This window comes from Saimiri boliviensis, chromosome 2 (genome assembly GCF_048565385.1).
Source record: "Saimiri boliviensis isolate mSaiBol1 chromosome 2, mSaiBol1.pri, whole genome shotgun sequence".
In the NCBI taxonomy this organism is placed as follows: Eukaryota; Metazoa; Chordata; class Mammalia; order Primates; family Cebidae; genus Saimiri; species Saimiri boliviensis.
The window spans coordinates 174,122,728-174,138,081 of NC_133450.1; the positions used below are offsets into that span (position 1 = coordinate 174,122,728).

At 37.0% G+C, this 15,354-nt stretch overlaps 1 protein-coding gene across 6 annotated transcripts in view; it reads right to left on the reverse strand.

The window, feature by feature from the left end:
- HACD4 (3-hydroxyacyl-CoA dehydratase 4) overlaps window positions 1-15,354 on the reverse strand; it is a 35,214-nt gene that overhangs the window by 12,483 nt on the left and 7,377 nt on the right. For all 6 annotated transcript variants that reach the window (XR_012516594.1, XM_010338721.3, XM_074394925.1 and 3 more), the window contains 2 exons: window positions 6,564-6,676; window positions 1,910-2,016 (listed from right to left, as the gene is read on the reverse strand). Coding sequence is in view for 5 of the 6 variants with exons in the window: in XM_010338721.3 (XP_010337023.1) it covers window positions 1,910-2,016; window positions 6,564-6,676 (220 nt within the window). In the remaining variant the exon portion in view is untranslated. The remainder of the gene's footprint in view (window positions 1-1,909; window positions 2,017-6,563; window positions 6,677-15,354) is intronic.

Consider the following 15,354-nt stretch of genomic DNA (forward strand, 5'->3'; position numbering starts at 1 on the left):
TGATTAAATCAAGCTAATTAACGTATCCATCATCTCACTTATTTTTTGGGGGATGAGACATTTGAAAGTTACTCTCAGCTATTTTGAAATATACATTATTAAGTACAGTGACCCTGCTGGGCAGTAGATCTCAAAAATGTATTCCTCCTAACAAACATTGTACTCTTTGACCAACATCTCCCCATTTCCTTTATATACTCTCTACAGTGCTATGATATAACAAAGATATGTACTTGATATTACAATGAGAGGTGATTTCATTCTTAAAGAATGGACAATCAGGTTCATTTTTATGGTTTTCAAGACAATTATTCTCTAAATCCACTTGTAGTCTATTCCAAAATTAGTAATTCTTCCTTTTGAAACAAAAAAAAAGGTTTAAAATTCTATCTAACATGATTTACAGTAACTTAAGCTCTTTTTCTCTGCTCATCAGTAGAGAGAAGATAAATGTTTTTATTTTTTAACTGGCTTTTATATACTTTATGATTATTGTCTATGTCATTTTATCTTAAATCTACGTCCTTATGTTTTTCCCTTAGTTAGCTTAACATGCTTATTTTATGCCTTCAATTTTCAACTCTAATCATGTGTTACAGAATGCTCCTTACCAGTCTACCAAATCCACTACAGAAGAAATCATCTGTTCTACAAATATCCTCAAACTCTGCAAACTGATTATCTGAATGATCTGATCTTCAGTTTTAGGCTATATAATTAGCCTATTTCATATTGTATTCAACAATTCATTCTGTGTTGAGCATGTGTACTGATGCGTAAGGACAGAAGCAAAGAAACAAAGACATCCTCGTATCCCTGCAGAGCTTACAGTCTAGTCAAGGAAATGGACATTAATCAAATAATCATACAAATGTGTAATTATGCTGAGATAAGCCCCATAAGATAGCAGTCCCCAACCTTTAGACACCAGGTGCTGGTTTTGTGGAAAACAATTTTTCCACAGACCAGGGGAAGCAGAATGGTTTTGGGATGGTTCAAGTACATGATGTTTATTGTGTACTTTATTTGTATTATTATTACATTGTAATATATAATGAAATAATTATACAACTCACCATAATGTACAATCAGTGGGAGCCCTGAGCTTATTTTCCTGCAACTAGATGTTCTCATCTGGGGGTGATGGGAGACAATGACAGATCATCAGGCATTAGATTCTCTTAAGGAGCATGCAACCTAGATCCCTCACGTGTGCAGTTCGCCACAGGGTTCTTGCTCCTATGAGAATCTGATGCCTCCACTGATCTGACAGGAGATAGAGCTAAGGTGATAATGTGAGCGATGGTGAGTGGCCATAAACACAGATGATTCTTCACCCGCTAGCCCACCACTCACCTCCTGCTGTGCAGCCTGGCTCTTAACAGGCTGCAGACAGGAGTCATAGCCCGGGTTTGGGGCCCCTGCTATAAAAGATTCATGATGCTGTAGGTGGGGGAACTCAGTTGAGGAAGTCAGGGAATGCCTGCCTCCCTCAGAAAATGATGATTAATCTCAAGGTAGAGTTAACTAGTTGCTGAGAGAGGGCAGGATATATGGTAAATGGTAAGTGGGAACTCAATTTCTGTGCATTACAAGTTAGAAATCATAGACTCTCTAAATATTAACCTCTTTTTGGTGAGCAAGCAGACTCTGAGAGGTTAAATGAGTTACTCAAAACTCGTACAGTGAATTAATGAAGGACTCAGATGCCATTGCTTTTTGTCCAATATTTTGTCTACTGTGCAGAGCTGTTCAACTTTGTGTCTTTGCATCAAGGGAAATGTACCAGGAAAGATACACTAAGTGAGCTAAGCATTTGCAAAAATACTCATTTATTCATCAAAAAACTTAGTGAACCATTATACCTAGATGGTTTTGTCAGTAATACAGCAAGTCACTCTTTTCTTACCTTCAGCGAGAACACATAAAGGATAAATTGGCATCCATAGTGTTTGACTCAACCATGTCAAGACAGCATAGGATATTCCTATGACTGATAACATGCTGTAAGTGTACCTGAAAGGAGATGAGAAGCTCATAAACATAATTTTCTGCTAGTATCTGACAAACAGGAGAAACTACTATGTAATTAAAAACAGAGATATAACTGGAAAGTGTGCAAATTATGTATTTTATTTCCTATAATTTAAGCAAGAGAAAAGTTTTTTGTTTTGTTTTTTAAATCAGGGGGAAAGGGACCATGTCAATCTGGCTTGTCTCATGCGGTAAATCATGAATAATTATAAAGCTAAACAGAGCAAATAACTCTTAGTCCCTCCTTAGAAAATACAAATTTCCTTGATTAGTGACTTCAATTTCATTAAAAAGCCAAGCCCATTTTATGCAGCAAGCAGCTAGGTTTTTTAAAGACAGACATACTTGTAAATATCTCAGAATTAAAAAACAAAATGTGACTTCCAAATCTTTAGGTGGCATCCTTCTGCTTCTGCAGTTGTATATCTATGTGATCAATTAAACAACTGCACTTGGGAACTAACTTGGGTATAGTAGGGACCTTTAAGCCCACCATTGTGATATAATAGATTAGTCTACATGGTGTTTTATTTCTTTGCATAAGACACTGGTTTTTAGGCTTGAGCATACATCAGAATCACCTAGATGGCATGTTAAAATGTTAAAACACAAATTACTGGGCCCTAGTCCTAAAGTTTCTGAACCAATGGATCTGTGGTACAGCAGACTTTGTATTAACAAGTTCCAGGTGATACTGATGCCACTGGTCCAGGGACCACACTTTGAGAACTACTGATATAGACAGACAATAAATACATATGGCAAAACCACCCAGAACACGTTGAAAACATGAATGGGGAAGAGTAAATTTCTCTCAACCCAGGATCTGAATTCCACCCCTCAGAGACAATGGCCAATGTCAGTTTTTTAGGTATTCTTTCAGAAACATTTTTGCATTTGCATATCTATATTCATATTTACTACAAAGAACACATACCAGCAGTGCAGGACCTCATTAAACACAGCATACTTGTTTTTTGATCTTCACCAATCAAGATGAAAATGGTATCTCATCTTTTCCCCCTCATATTAGAAAAGCAGGTAAACATCTTTTCATGTTTAAAAGCCACTTTTGGTTGAGTGCAGTGGCTGAGGTATGTAATCCCAACACTTTGGGAGGCTGAGGCAGGCAGATCACCCAAGGTCAGGGGTTCCAGACCAGCCTGGGAAACATGGCGAAACCCTGTCTCTACTAAAAATACAAAAATTAACCGAGTATGGTGGCGGCCGCCTGTAATCCCAGCTACTCAGGAGGCTGAGGCAAGAGAATCAATTGAACCCAAGAGGCAGAGGTTGCTGTGAGCTGAGATCACACCCCTCTAGACTGAATGAGAGAGCGAGACTCCATCTCAAAAAAAAAAAAAAAAAAAAAAAAAAAAAAAAAAAAAGCCACTTTGATGAAGTCCAATTTATCTTTTTTTTTCCTTTGTTGTGTTTCTGGTGTCTTATCTTATAATCCACTGCCAAATCCAGTCATCAAGATTTACTCCTTTATTTTTTTCAAAGAGTTTCATGGTTTTACCACTTGCATGTGAGTGTTAACTTCATTCTTTTGCATGTAAATACCCAGTTGGTCCTACCACCATTTCTCAAAAAAACCCATTTCCCCATTGAATGGTCTTGGCAGTCTTGTCAAAAGTTAATTTATCAAAAATGTGAGAGTTTATATTTAGACTATCAATTTTATTCCATGATTTATCCTTATGCCAGTACCACACTTAATCATTGCTTTGTAGTAAGTTTTGAAATGGGGAAGAATGAGTCATTCAACTATATTCTTCTAAAATTGTTTTGGCTATTCTGAGTTTGAAAATTAGTTTTAGAATCAGCTTCTCATTATCTGCAATTAGTCATCTGGGTTCTAATAGGGATTTCACTGAATCCACAGATTAATTTAGGGAATACTGCCATCTGAACAATATTAAGTCTTCAAGCCATGCGGGATGTCCTTTCATTTATTTAGATATTTCATTTTTTTCAACAATGCTTTATCATTTTCAGTGTATAAATTCTGTGCATCTTTTGTTAAATTTATTCCTCAGCACTTTATTCTTTTTGATGCTACTATAAACAGAATTGTGTTCTTGAGTTCATTTTAGGGTAATTATAAACTTATGAAAATATCATTCATTTTTATATACTGGTCTAATTTTTTATATCATCTGCCAATAGTTTTACTTGTTGCTTTCCAGCCTAGATGCCTTTTATGCCATTTCATTTTCTGTTCAGCCTTATTGCCATGGATAAAACTTCCAGTACAATGTTGAATGTAAGTGGCAAGAGTGGATGCCCATGTCTTGTTCTTGGGTATTAGGAGGAAGGCATTCGTCTTTCACCATTAACTATTATGTTAGTATGGATTTTTCACAGATGCTTTTATCAGGCTGAGGAAGTTTCTTGCTCATTACTTTAGGAAAAATAATTCTAGGGTAGGGTGGGAAGACAAGTCAACCCCCATTTTACAGAGGAAAAAAAAAAGTTTTTAAAAGTTAGGTGCCTTGGAATTTCACTCCTAGGTATAAGGGAAAGGAAAACGTGCACACAAAAACTTGTATGTGGATGTTCGTGGCAGTATTCCTCATGGCCAAACAGTGGAAACCACCCAAACGTCCATCAACTGATATGTGGATACACAGATAATAGTAAATCAGTACAAGTGAATTTTACTAAGCCCAAAAAGCAATCAAGTACTGACACATGACACAACACAGAGGAACCTTGAAAACATTATGCTTAGTAAAAGAAGCCTGGCACAAAAGGCCACATAGTGGATGATTCCATTTATATGAAATTTCCAGGATAGGCAATCCATAGAGACAGCATGTTGTAAGTGGTTTCCAGCGGCCGGCGGGGGAGGAGGGAGTGGGGAGTGACTGCTACTGGGGATAAGGTTTCTTTTAGGAGTGATCAAAATGTTCTTAGAGCATAGGGATGACTGCACATCTTTTTGGATCTACTAAAACCCACAAATTTTGTATTTTAAAAGGGTGAATTTCATAGTATATAAATTATATCTCAATAAAGCTGTTATTAAAATACGAAAGGTTAAGTGATTTGCCTAACATCACTTAGCAAGTAAGTAGTAGAGGTGGGTTCATCCAGGGAGAGCTACCTTTCCATCCAAAAGTCTTCTTATGACAGCATGCTACTTCTTTCAGTGCAAACATTGTTTTGTTCTTCAATGTTTTTACTGGGCTTCTGAGACTGACAGAGTTAGCATACTCAAGAGCAACATACTAGAAAGCTTCAATCCCAAATGATGTTCCATTGTCTCATGAATAGAAGGGCTATGAAAGTCCATGAAGTTTGCCCCAAGTCCACTAAACTATCATTTCAAAAATGAGAAATCACTAATTTATATACATAATTAAATTCATTTTACTTCTACAAAATATTTTATTCTAATCCACTCTAGGACTTAATTATTTAGACATATTTTAATCCAGTTATTGACAATATAATAAAAAATTTACAAAGCTTTGGCTAAAAAACAAACTAAGGCTCTTTTGTTACCTATTCAAATCCAAATCTCTCAAGTGGAAGGGACAGTTCTCATTTGTGAAAGCTGACCTAGCAATTAGGACACCTTCCCAGAGTTAGGTATAAGGACTCACTGAGCAAAGGGGACTGTTTTACACCATCACTTGTAGAGATAAGACTAGGTTCATCTCACTGCAAAGTTTTAGAATTAGCAGGGCACTGAAGACTGGAACAAGGCTTCTCAGTGCTTCCATAAAAGAACTAAGTTGGCCGGGCGCGGTGGCTCAAGCCTGTAATCCCAGCACTTTGGGAGGCCGAGGCGGGTGGATCACGAGGGCAAGAGACCGAGACCATCCTGGTCAACATGGTGAAACCCCGTCTCTACTAAAAATACAAAAAATTAGCTGGGCATGGTGGCGCGTGCCTGTAATCCCAGCTACTCAGGAGGCTGAGGCAGGAGAATTGCCTGAACCCAGGGGGCGGAGGTTGCGGTGAGCCAAGATCGCGCCATTGCACACTCCAGCCTGGGTAACAAGAGCGAAACTCCGTCTCCAGAAAAAAAAAAAAAAAAAGAACTAAGTTAGTCGTTTGAACCCATTGGAATGGTAAATGGATGTGGGAGTGCATTTTCTTCCAGAGAGGCCCCATTATTTAAAAGATTCTTGAATGCACAGGAACTTACTCTAAATTCTGACGATCTAACAGAAGACCTGCTTTGCTTACTAAAGCAACTGTACTGAAGTAACTGTGAGGAATGCCTCCCGTTAGGAAACAGCTGACGGTTATCCCAACTTGGTTTTATGCCAAGCCTTCTGCAGAAACCTGAATGTGCTGCTTTACTCTAGTAATACCATGGTAGGTTTTCATTATCTTTGATATGCCTATTGTGGAGAGCACTAAAAACACATTTCCGTATCAACATAAAATAATTTGAAAAGGGGAATATGTTTTCCCCTCTCGTACAGAGTAACCCAATGTAAGCAGCTAGTACCGATTTCACTGTAGAAAGTACTTTGGACTTTTTTTAAAAAGAGATTTTGCCTTCTTACCTAACCATATCCAATAGATTCCAAAAGATGAATAAAACACACACCACGTATTTCCCTTGGACTTCCTCTTGACTGGTGATCACCACAAAAAGGATGATTATTCTCTCTGTGAGCTAACAAAGAAACAGCAAAGTCAAAAATTAGGATCAACTGTTAGGCTATGTAGGTGATTTTATTTAAGTTCTAGGGTCATGTGCAGATCATGCAGGTTTGGTACACAGGTATACACGTGCCACGGTGGTTTACTGCACCCATGGCCTGTCATCTCCATTAGGTATTTCTCCTAATGCTATCCCTCCCCAATCCCCCCACCCACTGCTATTCCTCCCCTAATTTTAAAAACCAGATCTCCTTTCAAAAGTAGACTTTAGCTGGAAATACGTATACTAAACTGTTAACAATGCCTCCCTCTGAGTGAGTAGGGTTTATGGCTGAATTTCAATTCCTCATTCATTTGCCTGTATTTATAATGAATGAAAAATTGACATATATTTGATGTGAATCAGGGTTTTTTTCTTCCTTCTTGCCACATGCATGTGTTTCCATTCACTTTGACAAGGCTTTATTGAGCATCTACTGTGTGTCAGATGCCAAAATGAAAACAGTCTTTGCTCCAGAGAGGGTAGCAGTAGTGGGAGAATTGAACAATAGCCAGCACAGTGTGCACCAGGTATGGAGGTACAGGTGAGGGAGACACTTTCTGCCTGGAGAAAGAACGCAAAGGGACTTATGACGACAGTTAACATTTTGCTTCATCTAGGTTGGATCTTGAAAAATGGATAGGAGTTTGTCAGGTAGACTGGATACAAGAAGAGAGGGCATCCCAGGCAAAAGGAGCAGCCTGAGCAAAGAGGGAGAGGTGCAGAAATGTAGGGTGCCCCAGGGAGTAGTGTGAGCCACTGGGGGGCTGGAGGGGTGGGTGCACAGCAGGGAATAAGAAGAAATTGAAAAGCATTTGGAGCTGGATTGTGAAGGGTTTTCAATGACAGGCTGAGAAATTTCAATTCCATCCAACAGAAAAGCTACTGTAGTGTTTTCTTTGTCTTTATTTTTTTCCTTTTTTGGTAGAGGAGTCATTTAATCCTAACCCTTATAAACTAGTGGAAAATGAAAGGAATTCAACATATTCCTGGAATATATATTCCAAGTCAGTAAGCATTTACAAGTCATTGAGACTTCACACATTTTTGGCTTAGCTCCAATGACTAGCCTCAAAAAAATAAAAAAATACATTCCTTTTTCCCAACCTAAAGTGCCTTATGATATATTAATATATCCTGTACATTCTGTATTTTGTGTGTTTTTTAATACAAAGTTTTACTTGCTCTTAATGCTCAAAGGAAAATACACTTAAGATCGAAGGATCATGTTAGCAGTAAAAAGAAACGGGGAATAATTTATATTTTTCTTTGTTTTTAAAGTGGATCAAGGAGAAACGACTGGGATAACTTGTGACTTAGAATTCACAGGCTGTTAGTCCTGGAAAATCACCTAGTGCACAGAAATCCAAGATTTGCCAACAGTGGGCCACATGATCAGAAATCCACATGTATAAGCTTTATCAGCATGTTTATGACATGACTACAGTGGTGAGTCAAGAGGGTCTATGCTTGGCTAAGGGAAATTAGATATGATTCAAACATTAGTCAATCTATGGAAGCTATCTACATAGCTGTTTTTCTTTTTGCTTTCTTTACAGTATAATATGCTATTGATTTAATTTCTGCAATAAATTCTACTGAACTGGATTTATACTTACTCAATGATCCAGTCTTGATGTCATGACACCTCTCAGCCTTCTGATATAAGACCTTTGCAGCAAACAAGTTCTTAGGCTCCACCTAATCTTACATTTGATCGGTGCTTGCTAATTAGGAAAACTTTCTAGTTTCGCTAGAAATCTCAGGAGATACACATACATTAACAGATGCATGAATAAAATACAGATTTCTAATTACATGGCTGACTACTGAAAAACTAAGACACCTGTCAGTAAGATAGCTATAGGGTCCCCTCTAGATAAAACATTCTGATACTAGCCCAGCCCCACATTTTTACAAATAAGGAATTTGGGAACAGAACTGGAAACACATATATATCCGGTGTCTCCTGGTTTCCAGAGTTGTAAGCTATCCATGATGTCAGGCAACCCCTTAATTGAAGAGGACAGAGGGAAAAATATCCTAAAAGGGAGAGACTAGAACTGCATGATGAAATTCACCCTGTTGGAAATCATCACTTCACTGTCTGTGCCAGGGTAGAGATGGAATCCCAGCTGCACAGAAAGCAGCAACAGCATGGTCCCCAAAACCAAACCACAACACACATACACACACGTGAAGACTCCCTCTATATTCAGTGTCAATCTAACTAGATAACAGATCATCTGATGGCCATTCAACTCTAATTTGACCATCCAGTGGCAATACAATGGGGCAATTTAGACAGAGATGTTCTTCAATTGATAAAAGCTAGTGTTGTTTACTTTGGGCCAGGTTCCAACTATACACCATCTCATGTTATGTCCATAATGACCTAAGAAGTAGGTGTTCTTATTATATGTGTTTTACAAAAGACATGCATTTTACCAAATGAAAGTGACTTACCTACAAGTCTGGAATCAACACCTAGACAATAAGACTTCAAATTCCTGAAATACTAAGACTCTTTCCCCGTTGTTACTTGGTATGAATTACTCCATTGCCCAGTATCCAGGTTACAGCCTATTCTTTAAAAAAGTTGCTCCTTAAAAATCAAGCCGTAAAACAAGAGCCCCCTTGATTTTCCTAGCAGCAAAATAATTTCGAAGAAAAGGCTTTTAAAATGTATGTTTTCCTTAACATGACCATTTGACCAGTTATTTAGAGCTCGACACTTGGAAGAACTTAGCCCTTTGTCATTTTTAACAAATCCTATGAAAATATGACTAATTACTAGTGAATGGTTTTATAATGTTTAGTACAACTGAAGCAGGTAGAATAAAAGGTACAGTAAATATCCTACAACTTTGGTTAAAGATGGTGATAATGTGGTCTACTCAAAAGTGTAATAACTATATGATAAAAATCCTTGGCATTTTTATGTTCTATTTGGGAATCCTAAACTGCAGGTTAAGCAATAATTGAAACTAAGTTGTTACTTTACCAATGGCAGGTAGCACTTGATTTATAAGCTATGGGAGGGTAAAATGATACTTCAACTATAGGGAAAATTTCTAGAATCTTAAAATTAGTTTTAGAGTCAAATACTACTATTTTACTAAAATGAAAATCTAAACTCTCAATCCCCTGAACTTTTCTGAGAACTTCAGATATATATCTTTATATATTCAACAACTGTCACTTATATTCTTCTGTAAGACAAAAGCATTTAAATAACTGTATTTATTTATTCATCATTCAATAGATAATTGAGGGCACTGTTCTGGGTCCCAGGGGATACAGCTGTGAACAAGACCAAGCCCCTGCTTTCATATTTAAAATATACTTGGTCAAACAGTAAACAAATGTAGCGTAATAGTTGAGAGCTCAGGAGTCAAATAGCTTAAATTTCTGCTGTAATATTCAAAACCTATGTGGACTTGCATAATTTACTTCTGGGTTAAGTAATTATACTATAGATAATAATTAGCATCTATTGTTACATAGTCATTATCATATACAGGATAAGGTTGTTGTAAAGATTAAATAATACATGTAAAGAACTTAGAAAAGTGTTTGATGCACATAAAAGCCTAATGTAAGCTATGATTAGGAGAATAAATACTGAAATATACTTTAATGTAGTGATTTACAATGTATTTACAGGAAAACTTTCTATGTAAATAATGACTTTCAGTGAATTAAAAAAATTCAATCTCAGCATCTGTAAAATTACACTAAGAATATAGCTTTATACTTATCACACTGAAGAACTGTATAGATCAAGTGTTAAAAACAAAAGAAAAATCTAAAATCTTACCTACAGAATGAATTGGGCACAGCCTCTCAGGAGGCTTCAAAATGTGGAGAATGTTACAGATCAACAATCTCTTTGGTAGTTTCTTCTCTAACAATATAAGCCTATTCCCAGCTCAAAACTGGCGAGAAAAATCTATGATTTTATGGAAAGTCAGAAGATTATTTGGTCTAGCAATGCAAATAAGCACCTGCTTCATAGCTAAAAAGAAATTAGGGTAAAATCTGGCTTTTTTTTTTTCCCTACAAGATAAGATACTTTCCTTTGGGAATTCCTTCATATTTGTTCTCTTAAGAGTTGTGACTGTGAAATCTTTAGAGGGATTTTTGACAGATAACTCCTTGCCCTGATCAGAAGTGTTACTGGTAAATACAGAAATGGTTTATGTGATTTGGGCTCATAAATGGAATCCTTGTAAGCACAATAATTTGGGAATAGTTTTTAGTGTTTTGGTTGAGAAACTTAAAAAATTAAGTAAAAATGTGTAAAATTACTATGTGCAGAAGTGTTTATTATGATGCAGAGGGAAGGATGTGTATTTGAATCATTTTAATTCAGTTATAAATGAAGTATTTGCATTGAAATCATTTCTCAAAAGGTGATAGAGCAGATATTAAGGGTTTCCTATAGGGGATATCAGTTTCATGTTATGAATCAATGGGTAGTGTTGGCTATTTTCCACTCTTCTTGAGTTGAAACATCCTAAAGGTATATCAGTAAAATCTCCTTCTCAGGCTTCTGTAAAAGCAAACTGAATAAAGGCTCTCAAAATCAACATTTCACGGTAGATAGTATTTCTGTACTATTAAAGTCAACTTGTTTTGATTAAATTTATTGAAATCAACTAGTTTTCCAATTCAACATTTTTTTCTAAGCTAAAAAAAGTATGTAAGCTCATTTGGGAGGACAGGTTGGAGAAGAGAGATGCCTAGTTTTCATTTATGTAATTTTTTCTTTTATGCTTCTTTTGGACCATTTTTACTTTTCCATTTTAAAAAGTAAAAGTATCAAAGTTTACTATATTTTCTTATGTGATTTTTTTTTTTTTTTTGAGACGGAGTTTCGCTCTTGTTACCCAGGCTGGAGTGCAATGGCACGATCTCGGCTCACCGCAACCTCCACCTCCTGGGTTCAGGCAATTCTCCTGCCTCAGCCTCCTGAGTAGCTGGGATTACAGGCACGTGCCACCATGCCCAGCTAATGTTTTGTATTTTTAGTAGAGACGGGGTTTCACCATGTTGACCAGGATGGTCTTGATCTCTTGACCTTGTGATCTACCTGCCTCGGCCTCCCAAAGTGCTGGGATTACAGGTGTGAGCCACCGCGCCCGGCCTCTTATGTGATCTTTACTGATGTGCAATTATTTCAAAAATTGGAAGTCTATAAATATCTATGTTATGGTTTTGCCCTTTTCCCCAAGTGTATACATAGTAAAATATATGTCAGTTAAATGATTATTGTCTCTAGTCAATGGGTTTTTCTCCTTTCGTGTGTAATTTTGGAAATTCATTACAGTTTTTCCCTAGGTGTCAAAATAAAGATGTGCGTGTAAAACATTTAAAAATGCACAGGAAGCAAAAGCACAAGAAACACAAACACAGCACAAGAAAACAAACTTATCCCCTGTGGACACACCACCACTACTTGATATGTGTAATACTAATTGCTCAACTAGCTAATGAGTTCCTACTGTTGGTTGGAATCATTTCTCTAGATATTTTGGAGGACCAGCTCCCCACGAAAAGAATTCAGTTGTCACTTAACAATCTCTTGAAGTCACCATCACAACTGTATGGACACGGTTTTTCAGCTTTCTTAAAAGCAGCCACTCGTAACTACAGTTTCTTCATTTAAAAATGGGGAAACAGGAAAACCAAGAATGATTACACAACCTGAGAGTTTTGTTTCTTATTTTAAAGCAGGGGCCTCAGTACCATCCCATAATGAGGGGATTCTAATTGTCTGCATGACTCTAATAAAGGAAGGAGGGAGAAAACGAAACTCTGGGCACAATGGCATGTTTCTGAGCCATTCTCAAACACCATTTCCATTGAGGGAAACAGGAAAAGGACGACAGATGAATTAAAGAAACAGAGGCCAAATAAAATCTCAAAGGAGATAAAAAGAGGAAGCCAAACCACCACCACAAAGATGGGCAATAATCAGCTCAGGAAGAGAGTAATTTTTCTCCCTAACATAGTAATCCCTAACTTACGTCTCCCAATGACTGAAGACTTCAAAATCATCTGCACTCTGCTAACGTTAGACTTTGCAAACTCATCTTTGAATAAAAGGTGTCAATATATATTTGCCACTGTTTTTAAATTGCCAAACCAAGATTTGGTTCTTTGATTACAGCTATATATTTCTATAAGCCATTAGAGTTTTAATTAGCAGTGATTAAAATCAGGTGTATATTCTGGAATTCCTGGAACTCCAAGAAATAAGATTTCTAAGTTATGCAATAATTTCATTTATTAAACAAGCCTAATTTTGTAAAGCACATATGTGGACATTTTCTAGGCACATTCAAGGTGCTCAGTGAGTTTTCTTCCTTACAAAATTCTCTATTCTCACGAGGTGCATTATCTACACTGGTAATAACTAAAATAACACTACTCTTAATTATGAAAATGTTTTACCATAAAACCAGTAGTAGCCACTTAGCCTAAAAAAGTAAAAAGTCCTTTTAAGAAACTACCAAAAGAAAACATAACTTCGATTTTAGATGAATTTAATCATACGTCAGGCAGTATCATTCCAGATGACAGAATACAACTTTTTTTTTTTTTTTTTGAGACGGAGTTTCGCTCTTGTTACCCAGGCTGGAGTGCAATGGTGCGATCTCGGCTCACCGCAACCTCCGCCCCCTGGGTTCAGGCAATTCTCCTGCCTCAGCCTCCTGAGTAGCTGGGATTACAGGCACACACAACCATGCCCAGCTAATTTTTGTATTTTTAGTAGAGACGGGGTTTCACCTTGTTGACCAGGATGGTCTCGATCTCTTGACCTCGTGAGCCACCCGCCTCGGCCTCCCAAAGTGCTGGGATTACAGGCTTGAGCCACCGCACCCGGCTAGAATACAACTTTTATTTAACCTCAGTTGTTAATTCTATTTTTCCAAGATTAGCATTGTGGGATGCTGGTACTATATGTATTTTGGTTGTTGCAAAGTACAACACATTGTAAATAAGTAATAAGCACCAATAAATCTTGCTCCTAGATAATATGTTGCTGTTGGGACAGATCTGTATCCCCTTTTATTTTGTAAGGAACTATGTTAAAGGGAATTCCATCTAGGTCTTAGCCAGTTAACTGACTACTATGTTATTAGTTTGTACACCATTATCCTAATTTTTATTTTACATCTGGTATTTCAACACTTTAAATGTCTTCATCCTAATGGATACTATTTCCCTACTCTTTAGTAAGTAAAATATTCCATAGGTTAAAAATATTCCTTATAATTGTAATGCTCAATTCTTAAAAGGTTCCTGGCTGGGCACGGTGGCTCAAGCCTGTAATCCCAGCACTTTGGGAGGCCGAGGCGGGTGGATCACGAGGTCAAGAGATCGAGATCATCCCGGTCAACATGGTGAAACCCCATCTCTACTAAAAATACAAAAAATTAGCTGGGCATGGTGGCGTGTGCCTGCAGGAGAATTGCCTGAACCCAGGAGGTGGAGGTTGCAGTGAGCCGAGATCGCACCATTGCACTCCAGCCTGGGTAAAAAGAGCAAAACTCCTTCTCAAAAAAAAAAAAAAAAAAAGGTTCCTCAGCATTATACTATTTATATCTTTTAGGCTTTCATGGTATTTTAAACAAATTTTAATATAAGGATCTATGCCACTCTTTCATTTAACAAAAACTTAAAGTGTGCATTTACATTGTAAGCATTTTGTTAGGTGCTGGCAACACAATACAATTCTGACTTACTTTAATTATTTTAACAATATAAAATTGTCAAAATTAACCATTTTTCAAATTTATTTTGGAGATACCTAAAATAATAACTCACGTAGATAACTATTTCTGTAGATTTTAAACTCATGTTCACATAGTTGCCTAACCTTTACTGTCCCATAAGAAAGGGACAACTATATGAACATGAGTTTAAAATCTAAAGAAAATCTTTTTATTTTGTGTCTTTATCCAGCAATAGTTTTCTACATGGAGTCACTACTTGCAAATTTCGCATCTTCCTTCAACCTGCCTTTTCACAAGAACGTCATAATCTAGGGCTAGAGGCATGAACAGGGAACAAAAAACAGCTAAGAAAATAGTAATAGCCCAAAACCTAAAATGCAATTAAAAAAAAAAAAAGAAAGAAAATAGTAATAGCTACCAAGTATTGTATTCTTAACTAAATGCCAGGAACTTACCCATTTTCTCAGTTACTTAATAAGATACATGTTATTTTCATATCACATGAGAAAATGAAGTTCAGCATGATTAAATGACTTGTTTAAATGGATACAACTAGTGCAAAGTAGAACTGGGATTTGAACACAGGTCTGTGTGATCCTCACGTCTATGCTTAGATGCTACACTAGATAAACACAAATCATCTCCCCTTTCCATTGATGTTTAGTAAAAGAGGGTGAATGAATAAGAAATGGCCTAGGAGTACTCTATTGCTTAGACAGAGATGAAGGGAACTTTGTTTTTTAATCATCTACTTTTTGCCAGCCGTTAACAGCCCAATGATTGTGCATGATATGATCCCATAGCGGTAAGCAGCAAAGTCCGGCCTCAAACCCAAGTCTCCAGTCCTAAGCCTTATCATTGTCTCCTACTACCCCAGGCAGTGACATAGTAAAGGTGGGAAGTGGC